This window comes from Schistosoma haematobium, chromosome 1, assembly GCF_000699445.3.
Source record: "Schistosoma haematobium chromosome 1, whole genome shotgun sequence".
Classification (NCBI taxonomy): Eukaryota; Metazoa; Platyhelminthes; class Trematoda; order Strigeidida; family Schistosomatidae; genus Schistosoma; species Schistosoma haematobium.
The window spans coordinates 29,521,174-29,538,915 of NC_067196.1; the positions used below are offsets into that span (position 1 = coordinate 29,521,174).

General features: G+C 32.1%; 1 protein-coding gene across 1 annotated transcript in view; it reads left to right on the forward strand.

The window, feature by feature from the left end:
* Positions 1–17,742, forward strand: part of MS3_00007034 (uncharacterized protein) — an 86,275-nt gene that overhangs the window by 41,071 nt on the left and 27,462 nt on the right. The window contains exons 10-13 of the mRNA XM_051215294.1: positions 1,637–2,329; positions 3,986–4,427; positions 5,992–6,617; positions 12,218–12,851. Of these exons, the coding sequence (XP_051073660.1) occupies positions 1,637–2,329; positions 3,986–4,427; positions 5,992–6,617; positions 12,218–12,851 (2,395 nt within the window). The remainder of the gene's footprint in view (positions 1–1,636; positions 2,330–3,985; positions 4,428–5,991; positions 6,618–12,217; positions 12,852–17,742) is intronic.

The window sequence follows — 17,742 nt, forward strand, 5'->3', positions numbered from 1 at the left end:
ATTGGCGTGTCGTACAAGATCGATTTTTAAGAAATCCATGTGGAGTATCATTGATAAATTTTTCAGCGAGTAAACAGTTGGAGAGTTCGTTACTAATAATTTTTTCCATAATCCTAGAGATAACTGGGGTAATATTTATGTGCCGATAATTGGTCGTGACAGTCTTATCTCCAGATTTGTAACGTGGTATGATGTACGCGCTTTTCCAACAGTAAGGGTAAGTACCTGATTCCATAGAGAGAAGAAGTGGAATATCTGAACCACCATATCTGTAGTGAAAGGATGAAATCCCATCTACTCCATGACCTCTCGAAACCTTAATGGTATTTATAGCCTTACTAATTTTCAAGCATGTGAAGGAGATAGATTTTACTAAGTTACTAGTCACGCACATAACTCTTCAAAGTGCCGTTAATGAATTCTTTCCTATTCGCGATAATACTGTAGTGAACAGAACACGGGTGGGGACAATCGAATTTATTTGACATGAAATTACAGGACTTGCTAATAAAATCTAACAATCAAATAGTAAATACGTAATTTGCAAAATGTCCGTCAATTGTCTCATAATGACTCAGACTTCATTGTTCTTGCATTTTCATACAAATCGCATTCTGTTTCCATTCTTTACTGTTCGATCCTCTTGTCTCTCTGCTACCAGACATTCTGCTCACGACTAGCATCATATACTACTTATGTCTATATAAGTAGCACACCACATTTTCACCGAAAAGGTATGCTATAGTTTTATAGTCGTATATAAATATGCTATTATGCAGGGTGCATGGTATATCAACATTTTGATTTACTTTAACGCGTTTATTGAAAAGGAGAATCAAGTTTTGTATTTTTGAGCTAGTATTACGTGCTAACAGTTCCTCATTAATGGCTTTTAACCTGTTCTTCTCTTTAATTTGATTAAAAATCCTTCTTATTTGTGCAACTGCCATGAAGTCATTGGACTTAAAATAACGTTTTTGCGGGCATCTTACTTTATTACGATATTTAGTTGGTACATATAATTCTATTAATCAAATTTCATTGATCGGGTTGCAATATGGCCGTTAGTCTTGATGGCTCAAGATCTCACGCACTATACTGTGATACTAGTAGTAGGAGATAGTTGATAGATAAGCTGAGGACCTAGGTTTCGTGCTATTTGACACGTTCTAGAAAGGCGTGCCTATAATTTTATGAGAACTGATGCTCAATATGGGATTTAAGTCCAAGTTACCATTGGGCTATTTGGGCTGAGATTAACCTTCTTTAGAATATTTACAAGTGATTGATCACTAAGTAGTGACCTGTGCAATGTTCTTCAAATACTGATCGAATCGCGTCGATCAAAAGTTTTGATTAGTTTGGTATATTTATATATAAGTAAATTCTACAATGAGTTATGTCAGTAATTTTTATTTATTCAAATTAATAATGAGCATATTTCATCGAAATTCATCACACTCACGTTAAGTAGAAATTTTCTTAGTTTGTTATCTACAATAATTGACAATGTAAGTTTTGTGTAGTAATAATTAGAGTTACCTATTTTTTAAACAGTTAACTTTGCAGTTTAAAATGAATACAGGAGAACAACTTTTTGAAAAAAAGCTTTTTTCGTACATTCATTTATTTATAGCTCTGTTTAAATGGAGGATCGTGCATAAATTATTATACTACCAACAACGGCAGTGTCCAAAGAGATAACCAACATCACAAATATCTTCGTATTCTTGAACAGAACAATTTTTTGGAATCACAATTACCTCATTGTTCTTGCCCATTCGGTTATATTGGTGAATATTGTCAGATAGAATTAGATTTTTGTCAACTTTTTCACCATATTAAACACTACTTCTTTAATTATTTTAAACAACCTAAAGAAATTGAAGATTATTTTCGCAAAAATGTAACCATTTCAAGTTATCATATCAATGATTGGTTAATTTCATCGTCCTTATCATCACTATATCATTCATGGTATGAGATAAACTTATTATATTCTACATTCGTAATAAATTATACATATTCTCGGTTACTGAATGACACTCATATAAGAAAGATTTTATCAACAGGAAATTTATTCATAAACGATTCTCTCGTAGACAGAAAAAGTACTCTATCTGATTCAACTTTATTTATGATAGCTTCACCAATGGGTTTATGTGATCCTATTGGAAGTTCTCAATGTGTTCCATTATTATCTTCTGTGAGTGATGGTTTAAGAAGTGATAGTGGTGGGTTTACATGCATCTGTCATGTAGATTATGAAGGTAGATATTGTGAGAAATATGTTGACTTTTGTGATAAAATGAACAAACAATACAATGGGGTAAGAAAACCATTTTTAAAATAAAAAATTTTCTTCCGTTTTTTATCTTGTACAAATGTGTACATGTACATTATTCTTAAACAATGTGAGTTTTATATTAAAAAGGAATAAATTTAACGTTATGCATGTAAGGGAGTGAGCTTTCCTGTTGTTATTATCGTGAGCTAAAGTTTAGCAATCTTTGTGGAGATATGAGTATACCTAGTGGTTTGCTTTTAAATAGACGTGTAGTGACATATTTCATTATATTAAGATTGTGTCTAGCAATGGAACATACCAAAACGTGTTACTAATAGGCTGTATCGGAACAATCTGTTCATAATGCATACATCTCAGCGGAAAGTGATTAGTTTCAGTCTTTAATGTTAGCAACGGGAGATTACAAACTCATAGGCAAACTCATTATTAATGGATTGTTAAATTTATTACAGCCATTTAGTATTGTAATCATTAGTTTTTAGACGATAGAAATACTTACCCTATGATGAACTTCGTAACCCACTGGTTGTCATAGAAGATTTCTAGTCATTCGAATTTAATTTCCACACAATTAACATATGTAATGTTACTAAAGGGTTACAGATTTCTTAAGATAATAAGGATATTTTACAGCTTGTGTTGTGTATTCTACTCATGTCGAGAGATACAAACGGTATGTAACACCAATCAGAAATGGAGACCCTGGCTGCAGAAGGCTAAGAAGATCGAGTTGAAGAGAATGGAAGTGAAAATAAGAGGGAATTATGAACTGGAAGAATCATACAAAGTGTGAAGGACAAGGGATGAAAATTCGCAAATGAGGTATTCATTGTATGGTTCTCAGATTTCAATACGAAATTACAGAATATATTGGTAAACCATAAAGATCATGCACTGATTACTTCATGTCTCTCGACATAAGTAGCATACACCAGACTTGGATTATAGTGAATAGAACGCTTTGGTGAATAATGATAATTATAATTATTTTTAGGATTGTAAATACGCGTTACTTGTCACTGGGCTAAAAATTAATTCAATTAAATAATTGGATCTCGTAACATTGTGATTAAGATAGATGGATACGAGATGACGGCAACTGTATGACTTCAATGTATTCATGACACAGACTTTCTCCCTTTTTATTCGCCATCCCTGATATATATAAGGTCATTTGAAATCTAAATAATTGAATTGTATCTATAAATGTGACACTAGATGTCTCGGATTTGAATCCAACCGGAAGCATGATTTCCTTTAAGTGGGTAGATATTTTTTCCTAACAAGTGCCTTTTAACATGACACCTATGTTTAGAATTACCTAGTGACTGCTCCCAATCACGTAGTATGATATGGTTACGTAACTTAAGTGTTCGTATTTTCCCGTTGTTAATACTAAATACTTTCCTAAATCTAGGATGAACTTGTAAGTACTGTCGATATTGAGGTTTTATCTGTTTCATGAGGAGTCTCATGTAATCGATAAAGACTGATCAGATTCACCCATTAAATATTAACAAAAGCCTGATATAATTAAACCTTTACAAACCATATAGGATATAAACATATTTTACTATTCTGTTGATAGATTACTTTAATTGTTAGATGCCAGTTTTGTTATAATTCATCAGTGATGATCAGTGTCTTTTCACTGTTTTTTTCTGTTGAAAAATATAGAATTATTGCTTAAATGAAGGTTGGTGTGAAAATCAAATCAAACAAATCACACCAAACTATAATAGTGATCATAATAATTATAACAATACACATCGTCATCGAATATTCCCTATTTGCCACTGTCCATCAGGTTTTGGTGGAGAAAGATGTGAAGTTTATCATGAATTATGCATTCATTCACCATGTCTTCATGGTGGTATATGTCATCCGACTAAACAAATATCACAGTTACAACTAAAAGAAATTAAATTTAGTTCCACAGTTTCTGGAACTAATTCTTCATCTTACTTTATTCCACCGTACAGATGTGAATGCTTATTTGGTTGGTCTGGAATACACTGTGAAGTTAGTACTGGATTATATTGTGATGTATCGAGATTATGTATGGATTATACAAATTGTAATGATTCTTTGACATTTAATTGTCCATGTACAAAACCAGGTACATTATTGATGGATAATATAAGCTGACAATTTTCGCTTAAAGATCATTATATATTTTTTGCTTATGTTTATTAGTTTTAAATTTGATGTCTGTCGAACAACGGTAAATCATCATCAGTACTGACTCTTTTCCTAATTTGACGTATTTTTTGGATGTAGTTATAATCGTTGGCAGTGAAAACGCATATTAAATCAATTTAGTCCATATTATAGAAAAAAACTACACTGTTACTTGTGTCTGTTTCGATATATCAACTACAGTCGGGCATTTCACATTTAAAGCTACGTTTATTGATTATCATAACGATTTATAGTGAATTGTTCGACTTTCAATTATAAGAATTATAAAACTCTCGTCTAGGGTTTTATGTACATGCTTCTGAGGATCTCTGGACCCTCAACAACTATAACCTTCAACAGCTACCCAATGTTCCCTGATTTCTGATTGGTATTTTAGCCGATGTTAATTCATGATAACAACTGTATTTATAAATGTTACTATCAAGCGCATTTAGCAATAGAAGTTCTGAAACATTTTACAGTCCAGTGGTTTTTGAAGGTTTGTAATTCATTCAAGACTATTCAAAGATCCTTCTGTTTTTTTCGTTTGAAGTAACATACGAGTGATTTGTTTTTGGATTTTGCTCAAAAAAACAAGGGAACATTTGTTTGATTCTGACTCACTGATACTTATATTGTAATAACAGAAATATTTGAAAAACTGACAAATCTGATTATATAAGGATTCCTTTTCATCTTATGCTTGCCAATTTTATCTTTCCACCATTTTATTTCTTCATCCTAGCTGTTTTGAAAATATTTTGATTTACAACAAGAACAGTTGGTCTTCCAGTCATTAGATCCATCGTTAGTAAATTAACGTTATGTTTAATTTTGAACCGATTTACGATGATATGCTATTGTAAACCTGGAGAATTACGCGAAAATATCTTCAGAAGCTGGGAGAAGTCTGTAAACATTTCGTCAAATGTGCTTGAGATAGAAACTTTCCAAAAGTTCCAGAAAAACAATGGCTTGTGTTATAATCGTACTGATAAATTACCAGATTCATCTTTCAATTCGCAGAAGCTTTCAGAATATTAAGGTCACTCAAGCTCATTCACACCCTTGTTTACCACATCTAAACTAAACTTAAAAATAAAAATTCTCTCCATACTTCACACCTTTCGTCTTTCATTCCAGGATTTAAGTTTGGGAAACCAGTGTGGAGGTAGGAAGCAGTATCAGATGGATTAACAACCACATTGGTTTCTGTCGGCCATTGTAAATAAAATATCTGCGCCTAACCGCTATGTCTACATGGTTACTACTACTTTTTCTGCTGATAAAAAAAATGACGATTTTATATTATTGAGTAGTTTGATCACCGAAAACAGTTTTCACTCTTTCGTCTGATCGATTTTAATTAGTTTTAGCAAACGCTTGTATATTTTACAGTCGTATTGATAAATTGATATATAATTCTTGATAATCACAAGTAATTTGACTTTCATCAAATTTTTGACAATTTGTAATTACTAGTTTTTATGTTCCTTCTACAGGTTATTGTGGCTTAAACTGCGACAAATATGGTACTGAATGCTTTGTGTTCACAAACGAAAGTAGTAGTATAGCTAATGAAATTACAACTGATCTGCCCATTGCTACCACTGTCTTCACTACTACCACTACTATCAGTAGTACGAATATAGTTACCTCGAATAGTATCAAGAAACATAAAACAATGAGTAGTGTTACATTATGGCCAGGTGAAGAGACTGAATTATCTTACTGTCTACGTGAAAACTGCCAATTAAAAAAACATAATGGTCGGTGTGATCGTGAATGTGATCTGATTGCTTGTGATTTTGATCATGGAGATTGTTTATATGCGTTGTCTGTACCATTGGATCCTCTATCATATATTGAACCCCTCGAAAGTAATGATATTAGTAATCATGGTGATAATAATACAACCCATTACGTGAGTTTTGTACAAGATATCCAACAACATCCAGAACCCGCCATACCATGGCGAAGTTGTTCAGTGTTAATTGAACATACTGAACATACACCATGTCATTTATTATTTGGTGATGGAAATTGCGATCCTCAATGTTTCAGAGAAGAATGTTTATTTGATGGCTGGGATTGTATACAAACAAAATTTGACGTTAATTTGACGAAAGTAGGTTCATTTTTACCAAAATTAATTATCATTATTATTCATTATTATTTCTGTAAATTGATTGTCTAATTAACTATAAATCTAGTAAGCATAAAATCTTCTGGATAACATAAGTCAAATACGGTCATTTAACTCCATAGTCTGACTTTAATTAAGCAACCACTGGTATCCAGGAAGCAGTGTACAGTTATTCGTCCTAATAAGTGACATCATAGCTATGCAAATCCATGATTTCACCAGACATCGAACACAGGGTTTTCAAGCCTGGCTGTGAGCATTTAACCTTTAAACCCTTGAGTCAGGATGTACCGCTTTATATTATAAACTTCAGTCAGTTCGCAGTATTCTGAGGCCATAATTTGCCTCCACTCTTGATATTTATCTCACACTCGAGATGGTTGAATCACATTGGTTATGGCTACTCACTAAAACTCAGGGAGTCCTCTCGCAGTTGATCACTAGTAGGTACATAATAAGGAAACAACTCAATTGTTTGTGACACTAAATAACATCATCCTTCTTATTTTACATCAAAACTTTGAGCAAAGTATACGTTTCCTTTCAAAATCTAATTATCTTTTAATTGTAAAACAGTAAAACTCACATGGGCTACTCTAGACTATAACTGGTAATCAATGTACATATTGCTAACAAATTTCACCAATGAGTTCACTGGTATCTATTTGATTTGACATTCTACCATTTTGAATCTCACTTATGTACAGTGTGATATGTTAATAATTTCTGTCTACACCTATCAGTAACTAATATACTAACATAGCTGCTGTTTATATTTACTTAATAATCTATTGACCACTATCCATTCATTCTCAATATGTTAACTCCATGAAGTCAAATATCTCGAGTTATTCTGTATTGTTCTCATTCTTTAACTCGTAAACTTACTTTGTTCCGTTTTTTTCACATTTTATGTAACAGAATACTAAGACAGTCATTACTTTTTGAATATTGATTTATTTTGATTGAATTGTTTAAACCCTAATAGGTTTCATGTTGAATTCATTTGAAGTGTATATAAAAATATAATAACCGGCTAAGGATAGTGCTACATCTAAAATTAAACAAAATTTGACCATGCATGAATTGTGTATCATGCGTAAATAAGAAACATATCTTTAGAAAGTATATTGCTTAATTCGATTAAATATTTACCAATGTATTGTGCAATACACACTGTGTTTGACATCGTTGACGTCTTATTCTGTTAAATAGTCGATTGTTGGTGACTTTGACGTCATTGAATGTGGTCGTTTCCCTTTTAAAATCATGATAAATGAAGAATAACTTTGTATTTCATGTGTTTGTATGTTTATAATATGTACTAAATGAGGAAAAATACAACTACTGTATATGTGAATATGTTTGTGTTATGCTGTACACCCACGCCCATCCATATACACATGTGCATACAAAGACTCAGAAATATCAGTAACCATGATGATTAGAAAGAAAAAAGCATACTGAATGCAAAGGCTAGATAGAAAAACAAGAAAGAATGAAGATCAAATGAACTTTTATTATTTTACGCGTATGTATGGTTTTATGAGTGTTCGTTCGTGAGTGCCCCCTTGCTCATGTAATTGTGACATCAGCTTGGCAAATATCGTATCACAGTACATAGATAAAAAAAGAATGAACAAAGACTTCTTATGCGAAAAGAAATGGAATCTTCTTAGTTTTCGAATTTGCTTGACGTAAGCAGATCGTGAATATAGATTTAAATTTGTTTAGTTACACGGATGTAAATAGTTATGGTTTATATATTCTTGATTTTAAGGCGGCAATACATTCGATTGATCAATATGTTTTGTGACATATCAGACAGTGTTCGTCAGGGTTATTCGCTTTCTTCACTTTTATTTAGCTTTTTCATAGACATTCTTTTAGAGATAGCACTCACGTAGTTTAACTTTTTAGGAAGTCATCTACTAGGAGATACATTTATTAACTTAGAATACTGAGATGATATATCCCTGTTTGTTGAAGACACTAACAAAATCCAATCTTCTTGCAGCCTTGAGAAACAACGATAAGATGTTTGTGATGTTAATCTCTGCTTCTCAATGAGAGAAGTTGTTTTTGGACTGGTCTGCGTCAACACCTATACTAGTAATAAGGAGTAAAGTGGTTGATCTCGTCAACCAATCCACTTATATTGGAAGCTTGATCATGCTTGGTGGGCCAGTGTTTGGCAAAATCTCGACACAGGTTCGGAAAACTCAGTTGGCTTTTGAAAACTTACATTACCCATCTGCCAACCAGAGGAAGAGTATACTGTTCAGCAGTCCATTCTGTATTGCTATATGGTACGGCCGAGAGTGGGGAGAGTCCGCTCTCCCTCTCGAAATGCTCTCACATGGCCACGCGTATATAGCCTCTGCCAGGGAAGTCCTACTCACTGCCTTCTCGTGGCGGGGGTGTTATTTACGAAAATGAGAGGACGAAAAGCGAATGTCCGGCGCTTTAACCGGATTCCAAACCAATGGTGCACACGGGCTCCAGTATCCTGCAGGAACAAATGGCGTATGTACCAATTGTTGGTCACCAGCTTCCATGGGACTGCATCTCCTTACGATGCTCCACTACCTTGTGAATCAGCCCTTCAGGTCGAAGGCTCGGGATGTGGCCCCCTAAGAAGACCACCTGCTTCGGTTTGGGCACCCGGGCAGTATCACAGCCCTCACACATATCGAATGAGATTTGTGTGGCGCATATGTATTTGGTGCCTCCTTGTACCAATATCTATGTGTTAAAATAAATAAATAAATAAATGTAAAACATGGTCTCTGAACGGAAAAATTAGATACTTTTTAATATTACTCACTCGTTTCATTCTATTCAGTATCGAGGCAGTTTGCTCAGGGTCCACATAAATACCTAGATCAATCAGCTTCAGTTCTGTTTATCAAGAACGGGACATTACAAACTTTTATTAATGGGTTGATATAAGATCAGAGATAGTCATTTGTATACTTGAAAAATAACCAATAGAATTATCCCCAAAACTATATTTAATTATCACATGACTCTCTAAATTCGTATGGAATCCAAATGAGTATAAATGTGCAATGCATATCATGTAAGTTTATCACAGGAAGCTTTAAACGACTAAAGCCACCAAGTTTTAAGTATTGTGAAATAAGCTGTAAGTTGGTTACAAGTTGTACAGCACATGTAAACTAACTGTAGAAATTTACTCGTAAGGCAGACGATAATAATGATGAATAAGATTTCAATATATCGAATTACATAATTCACTGTAAACTAGTAATAAATAATATTATTCATTAAATAAGCATTATTTGAAAAACTATGATGATAAAAACAACTAAAGATGTCATCTTAGTTTCTAACTAAATATTCCATTGTTATCCATTTTGTGACATGGAAGTCATTGGAAAAAATCTACACAAACCAACTAAAACTGTAAGCAATAATGATGTGAAGTTGAACATTTCAGTTTATTTTTGACGATGCGATATAGATAAAGAGTAGTAATTCACGTGATGACTTCATTTCTTTCAAAATAATTTAATTAAATAAATTATATACATAACAGTTCCTCAAAAATAAGCGTAATTTGTTTTATTCAAATTAAATTCAATACATAGAAAAATGATTACTTTCCCAGAAATGCTTTTTTGCATGATTCTCACCAACAGAATACCAATTAAACTTGTGTATATTTATATTCCAATTTGTTAATGCCTTACTGCATATTTATTAAGTTTAATCTTTACTTAATTATTTAAAGAAAAGTGTGTAATTAAAATTTTGCTTATATCATATATAAAATAGGTAATACTTACTTACCTACTTACACACGTTACTCCTCGTGTGGGAGCATAGGTCAACCACCAGCACTCTCCATTCAACCCTGTCCTAGGCAGTCCTTCCCAGTTCCTAGTCATCCTTTTCATGTTTGTTTCCAATTCTCGGCTCAGTGTTTTTTTGGCCTTCCTCTTTTCCGGTTCACTTCAGGGTTTCAAGTTAGCGCTTGCCTAGTGATGCAATTTGATGATTTCCTCAATGTAAGTCCTGTCCACTCCCAACATCTTCCTAATTTCCTACTCAATGCGCAGCTGGTTTATTCTATTTCACAGCAGGCTTTCGCTGATGGTATCCAGTCAGCTGACATTCAGTATCTTGCATAGACAATTGTTTATAAATGCTTGTGCCATTTTGGTGATGATCGTAGTACTTCTCTAAGTTTTAGCTCCGTACAGTAGGACTGTGTTGACGTTCGTATTGAAGATTGTGACTTCGATATTGGTTGACAGTTGTTTTAAGTTCCATATGTCCTTCAACTTCGTTGCCGATTCTTACCTTTATATCAGCATCGGATCCTCCTTGTTCATCGATGATGCTGACCAGATACGTGAAAGTTTTCACCTCTTCCAAAATTTCTCCTTCAAATGTGACTGGATTAGTGTTATCCGCATTGTGTTTGAGGATCTTGGTTCTTCCCTTCTGTATGTTGAGGCCTACTGATGCAGGGGTTTTTGCTACATTGATTGTCTTGACTTTCATTTGTTGGTGTGTTTGGAATAGAAAAGCTAGGTCATCTGCAAAATAGGTGATAGACTTGATAAGAAAAAAATATTTTATAAAAGTGGATTAATCAGAATTGAGAAAATTACTTTGAAGTTGTTGTTAGGAAATATAGTTATTTTTGTTATGAGCAAAGCGGATGATGACTAGCGGTGAAATCCGGAATGAGCATTTTGTCTTTTTTAGGACTTGTTTGTTATCCATATAGTTCATTCATAATTTTAAAATGGATTAAATGCTCAATTTTTAAACACAAACTTCATACAATGCATAAATCAATCAAATTTCGTTTCAGTTTACTTTATTGATAGTAAATTCATATGAGTTTCACTTTCGTTGTGGAGAATCGGTGAAATAGGATTTTCATCAGGTTTCTTATCAGACATCATGTTTCCACTTACCGTAAAATATAATTTTGACTACCATATTATTTTATTGAGAGAAAGCTAGATGCTCTTAGGTAAGACACGATATCAGTTTATGAAATCCTTCATTCTCTATTACAGTGAAAAAGAACAACAGTGGAGAACAATCGAATGTATTTGACACAAAATTAGAGGATTTGTTAATAAAATCTAACAATCAAATAGTAAATACGTAATTTGCAAAATATTCATCCATTGTCTCATAATGACCCAGACTTCATTGTTCTTGCATTTTCATACAAATTGCATTCTGTTTCCATTCTTTGCTATTTGATCCTCTTGTCTCTCTGGTGCCAGACATTCTGCTCACGACTAGCATCATATACTACTTATGTCTATATAAGTAGCACACACCTTACTGTCACTCAAAGGCTAAGAGTTTCCATTTGAGGATTTATTGGTAAAAATATCCCATACTTATCGTTCCCTGATTTCATTCCAATACCTTCAGATTATGTCACTTAATTATTCATATAAACAATTTCTTATGTGACTGTACGTTGAAACGAAATGTTTATTTGGGTCTATGGAAGTCTATTTCTATTGACTGACCAGTTGACTATTTTTAATGTTCTTTTTCTCCTTATCTTTAAAACTTACTAGGAAAACTGCTCCGAATCATCATGTCAAGATTATTATGTTACTAAAACAATGGAATGTAACCAAAATGATGAAGATAATTGTACATTGAATGATAATCTCAAAAATATCACATTTTCCATGAATTTACCTATCATATATGACAATAATAATAATATTACGAATATGTCATCTAGTAGTAGACATTACACCAATCATATTGTACCAGGAAGCTTAGTTCTATTGATTAATTCTACTCCAGAAGAATTGATAACAATACATTCTGAAAAATTATCACTACTGACTTTATTAAACACAATTTTACATTTAGAAGTAGAAATTGAACATCATCCAAAGACTGGTAACTTAATGATCTATCCAGTAGTGTATATTACTAATTATACAGATGACAATTATGAAAATTCGTTATTTAGAACAATACAACTGAAAAATAGTAACTTATTGACATCTGAACAGGTGAATACAAAGTCAGGTGGGATTCGTTCACGATATTCACGTCATGTGAATATGAAATCATCATTGTCGGATAAACAATTAATGTTTGATCAAAATGAACAAAAAAAGAGAATTTATCAGAAAGAAAGTATGGGAAGTCAAGTTTATTTACAATTGAATTCGAAAAAATGCGATGAAACCGGTAAGTATGCAAAAACATTTTAGTTTGCAGATGTCTGACTTCTAAAAATTAGACCATACTACTCGAGCGTTTGTTGTTTCACTTTAGTAACTTTTAGTTTTTATCTTTACCCACCAAAACAGCTCATACTGAGTATTTTATGGACTTTTTGTCGTATTTACAGACGCCTTTTTTCCTATTGATTTATTACTCTTCAGTATGCTAATTTTTACCCGACTGTCAAGGAAATTGTCAATACTGTTGTTGCCTACTTAAACAATTATTCTTTGATCGTTTCAAATAACTCTAAAGAGAATTAATTGTTTTTTAGATGAAAACAACAGGTTATTGTATTGAGTTTGATCAGAAATCTCACAGGTTTTATACTGTATATAAATAAACAAGCCGAGCCATTTTATGTATTTGTTTTCTTGTGTGTTTGTTTAAAAATGTAAAAGAGGGAATATATGTGAATGATTTTAAAAGAGTGAAATGTAGAACATTAAAGGTTATTTCCGTGCGAGACTTCTGAAAGCAGATGGAGAGTGGACTATTAAGAATCTGAGAATATTAAACAATTATTTTTTCCCCTTTTTGAGATTTCTCATTATCAGTGGACACTCAAGATCTTTATCCAAATAACGTTTAATTTGTAATGAAAATCAGTTCCAAAATAAAAAGGTTTCTCATGATGTCATTATTTAAAAATAATTTATTTTCAACTCTTTTAAGTCATTTATTTGAATCATATAAATAATGATGCATGATTTCACCACATATAGTTTTCTATCATTTTTCTAAATTACTGTGAATACATTCAAATGTTAATAATTATGTCATCTGCAATCGGTATATGACCTGTGATATTCAGTAGTTTTATAATCGTGCACTTGAACGAATGTATGATTTTCTTAAATAAAGTCTGTTAGTTGCTACAAGGAGACTCTAGAACACGATTATCATTCTATTTCGAACTCATTAACTGGATTTATCTGTATCACCATGTTGACGTTCACACTGAAATTCGAATTCAGTATCTTTCGTTGCAAATAACCAACAGCCTATTATTCATTAAGGTGATGAGTACAGGGTATCTGAATTTTATTTGTAAATGTATGATTAATATTTGTCCTTGACATGAACAGTAAAGAAATACAAATCTTTACAAATAATGTGTGAGATTTATTATTATTTGAAATTCGCATGTGCAATTGGGTGAAAGACAAAACAAAATTCCTTTTACTAATGTTTGGTTACTTAATGTTATTAGTTTTATCAAAATAATATCATAAATGCATAATATTGTTCTAAAAAATGTATTTCTTTGTCCAAAAGAAATAAAAACGTTAGATCATATCATATATGGAAATGGATTTTTAATTGTACCAATACATTTAAATGTAAAACGTTGTGTATTAATTTTAATTAATTGACGGATTCATGTGTAATGGAATAATAATTGCAGTTGGAATAATAAATCAAAACGATTTAACGTCATCCTACTAAAAGAATCTAATAAATAAACTTTGAACAGAGGTGATGGTGTCTAGCAATGGAATCCATGATGCGCGTTACATCCTATTTGGGACTCGTCAGCTGGATATACATTCATCCCAGAGTTGATTTTCACTCCAGGAATTAAACCCAGTACCGTTCGATTCAAACAAAAATAAAATAAACTTTAACCTACAGATTGAGATTTACAAACTTGATTTTATCTATTTGATAATTGTAGGGAGATCTAAGAGTTTCATTTGCTTCTATGTTTGAATATATTATCGTGTAGTGGAATTTTAGAATTTCATTTCATTCTATTGTAAAACCCTATCATGGTTATATACTAAATAAGATTTAGTGATTGTGATCTATTCTGTACTATTACTATTTTGGATTTTATTTACAGTAGGCTAATTAACTTATTTATGAATGAATTGTATTAAGATCCTGAAATTCTTAGTGACTATATAAGATGGTTCAGTCAATTTATGAGTAGTATAGATAACATGTATTGTTTCTGTATTGTTTCAATTTATCACACAGTGAGATGAAATTATCAAAACAAATGATGGAATATTAGAAGTGGTTACTGTGTCAGTATCGGTAGTAGTCATGGGGAAGATCAATGATAGACAAGAGGAAGAGAATGTATAACATGAACAAGGGACACTAGTTTACTAGCTTACACTAGCTTACAAAATTATTCAGTTTTGTTTTTTATTAATCAAATGATTTTCATCTCTTAATACAAATGTTTATCAGTTCAAGTATTACACCTTATACCAATACAATTAAGAAGATAAGAAGATAAACGGAAGAAATAGCATTATCTGTGATGAAGAAAGCCTAAAAATGTAAAATACAGTTGAAGAAAGAGAGAAACCAGATGGAAAAATAAAAACGTTCAGAATAGCATTTTCATTAAGATTTAAAGGGAAGTATAGGATGTATAGGGTTACAAAGTCTCAATTTTACATTACTGACTATGAAAATTGAATGGGTTAAAGTCGAGAAGTTTGAACATACCGATGTAATCAAGATTAGAAGTCAATGACTTCATGAACTGATAATAATGTCTTGACTCATCAATTCTTAGTTTCATTCAAACCTACTCATAAGTAAATTAAGGTCACGCTGTGGACAACGTGGTTAGAATTGAGTCACTTTTTTCCTAATCACATGTTCTTTATTACTGATAATCAATCATCAAAATTATCAATTTCTAAGAATTATATACTATTAGTGAATAGTTTGTATTAGAATTTGTTGTCTTAATGATAATCTGGTAAGAAGACGTTATACAGTCATTTGCGCATTTATTCATTATTCCATCTTTTTTATTAACTAACTAGCTGATGTTTGTTCTTTCCAATTGTAATAACTTTGTGTCTACTGACTGTTGTGTCTAATAACCAAATTAATCAGGTTTTACTATGTTTGGCATTCATTATTTAGAATACACTCAACAAGCAATAGAAAAAAAGTTGCACCAACTAACCTTTTCCTTAATTCTCTATTTCTATTCCTCTCTCTTTCACTACCTATTTTCTTTCAGGAAAGAACTCTCACTTCGTCCCTCTATTTTTACATTCCTAGTATTGCTTCCCTTATTCTTCTTCGTCAATAATTCTGTTATTATTACCGCTATCATTGATACAACTAACACTACTACTTCTATTACTATTCTATGTGCTTCTTAAAACTAATAAAATAGCAGCTGCCTTGTCATTCTCCGAAATCATTTATCATTTTAATTTAGTTTATGCATGGAAAAAAGGTAGAGAGGAATACCAGACGAATATACAGAGAAAACAGTAGTAGTCATCTTTTCACTGTTATTATTATTTTTATTATTAGCCTTTAATAAGACTATGAGTCAAAAGATTCTTACAAGAATACAAACAAAAAGGTTAGAAGCAGTTGTAAAAAAGGAAGGGATCGATAACAACAGTAACAATGGTTTAAGCACACAAACATATCCGCTCATCCGCGATAACACAGACATACGCATATATGCGATACATCTTGTAAAAAAGAAACACAAAAAACTGTGGACCCGCTAATAAAGTTCTACGTTTTTGTTACTGAAATTCAGTCAGTATAGATTGTAAGTTTCTTCTGTTGTCTATACTTGCCTATTTGTGTGCAAAGATCTATGCATATGTGTGGGTGTGTGTGAAATAGAGATGACTTGCTTGTCACATGAATGCATTCCGACATGTGTGAGGTATGATACTTAAGGAATAATTTTACCATTAGTAATATTATTATACTTAGTGTAGCTAATAAAGCCAATATTATATTCAAAACCGGTTCTTTGAAATCATTTTACTATCTCTCTCCTGTATGTGATTCTAGTGTACAGCAAGTTGAATATTTGAACAAGATAAAGGTGATCAATTACTTAGTTTAATTATATGGACTGATCAAGGCTCACTTTCTCTGTCATATTTGATCAGCATGTGTTTATATTTTCTATTATTCTCAATATTACTTTTTTAGGTTTACCGATTAATATGTTGTATTTTTAGTGCTTGATTCTTAATTAGTATATTTTTGTACATTCATTCAGTTGTCTAAAGATTATGCTGAACTGTAAAAGTAATTTATGAACTTTTTTATCGTTCTGCTTGATGACTATGAAATATGACGTTCGAAAATCCGGGATATTTGTAGGTTGCCAAGTATTCAGGTATTAATGCCATCGAAACATTGCTTGAGTATGCTTGAATCACCAACTAGACGATGTAAATTCATTCATCATTTTGCTTACACCTAATTTTTTCTACTACAGACAACACCCATAACACTACTAAGTCTGATACTCTGACATTTTTCTTGACAATTTCATGTTGTTGTGTTAATATAGAATGGTAAATGAAACTGATGCACATATGTACCAGGTTCCATATTGTGTATGACCAATTAATGAACTATTACTGTTCATAACCGTGTGTAAAAAGAATTGTTTTTATTGGTAGTTTTCATCAAGAATATAAAGGATCATAAAAACCATAAGAATGATATGCGGTCAACACGACTGTTAATGTCCTATTTCAATAAAAATATCAGAATTGTACTATCCGTAGTGGTTTATGATTACCCTCTTGCTATCCAAATAGTTTCTGTTTTACCTGAATTTGACAAGATTGTCTGTGCACCCGATCCCAGCAAACCACGAATAAATGAACCAGATATGCAGTTTAACTTTCGAAGATTTCTAAAATTGTTTTAAAAATAGAAACGGAGATGGAAGAACTGTACTGGCACATAAAGTCGAGGAGTATTTTCAATGAGTTAAGACTGACGTAATGCAAATTTCATTGAAGGTTATTGTAACCATAGTTCATATATTTATTGGAAAAGTTATTTAATAACTTCATTTTCTGTGATATTTAAGTAGTCTTATTTACTT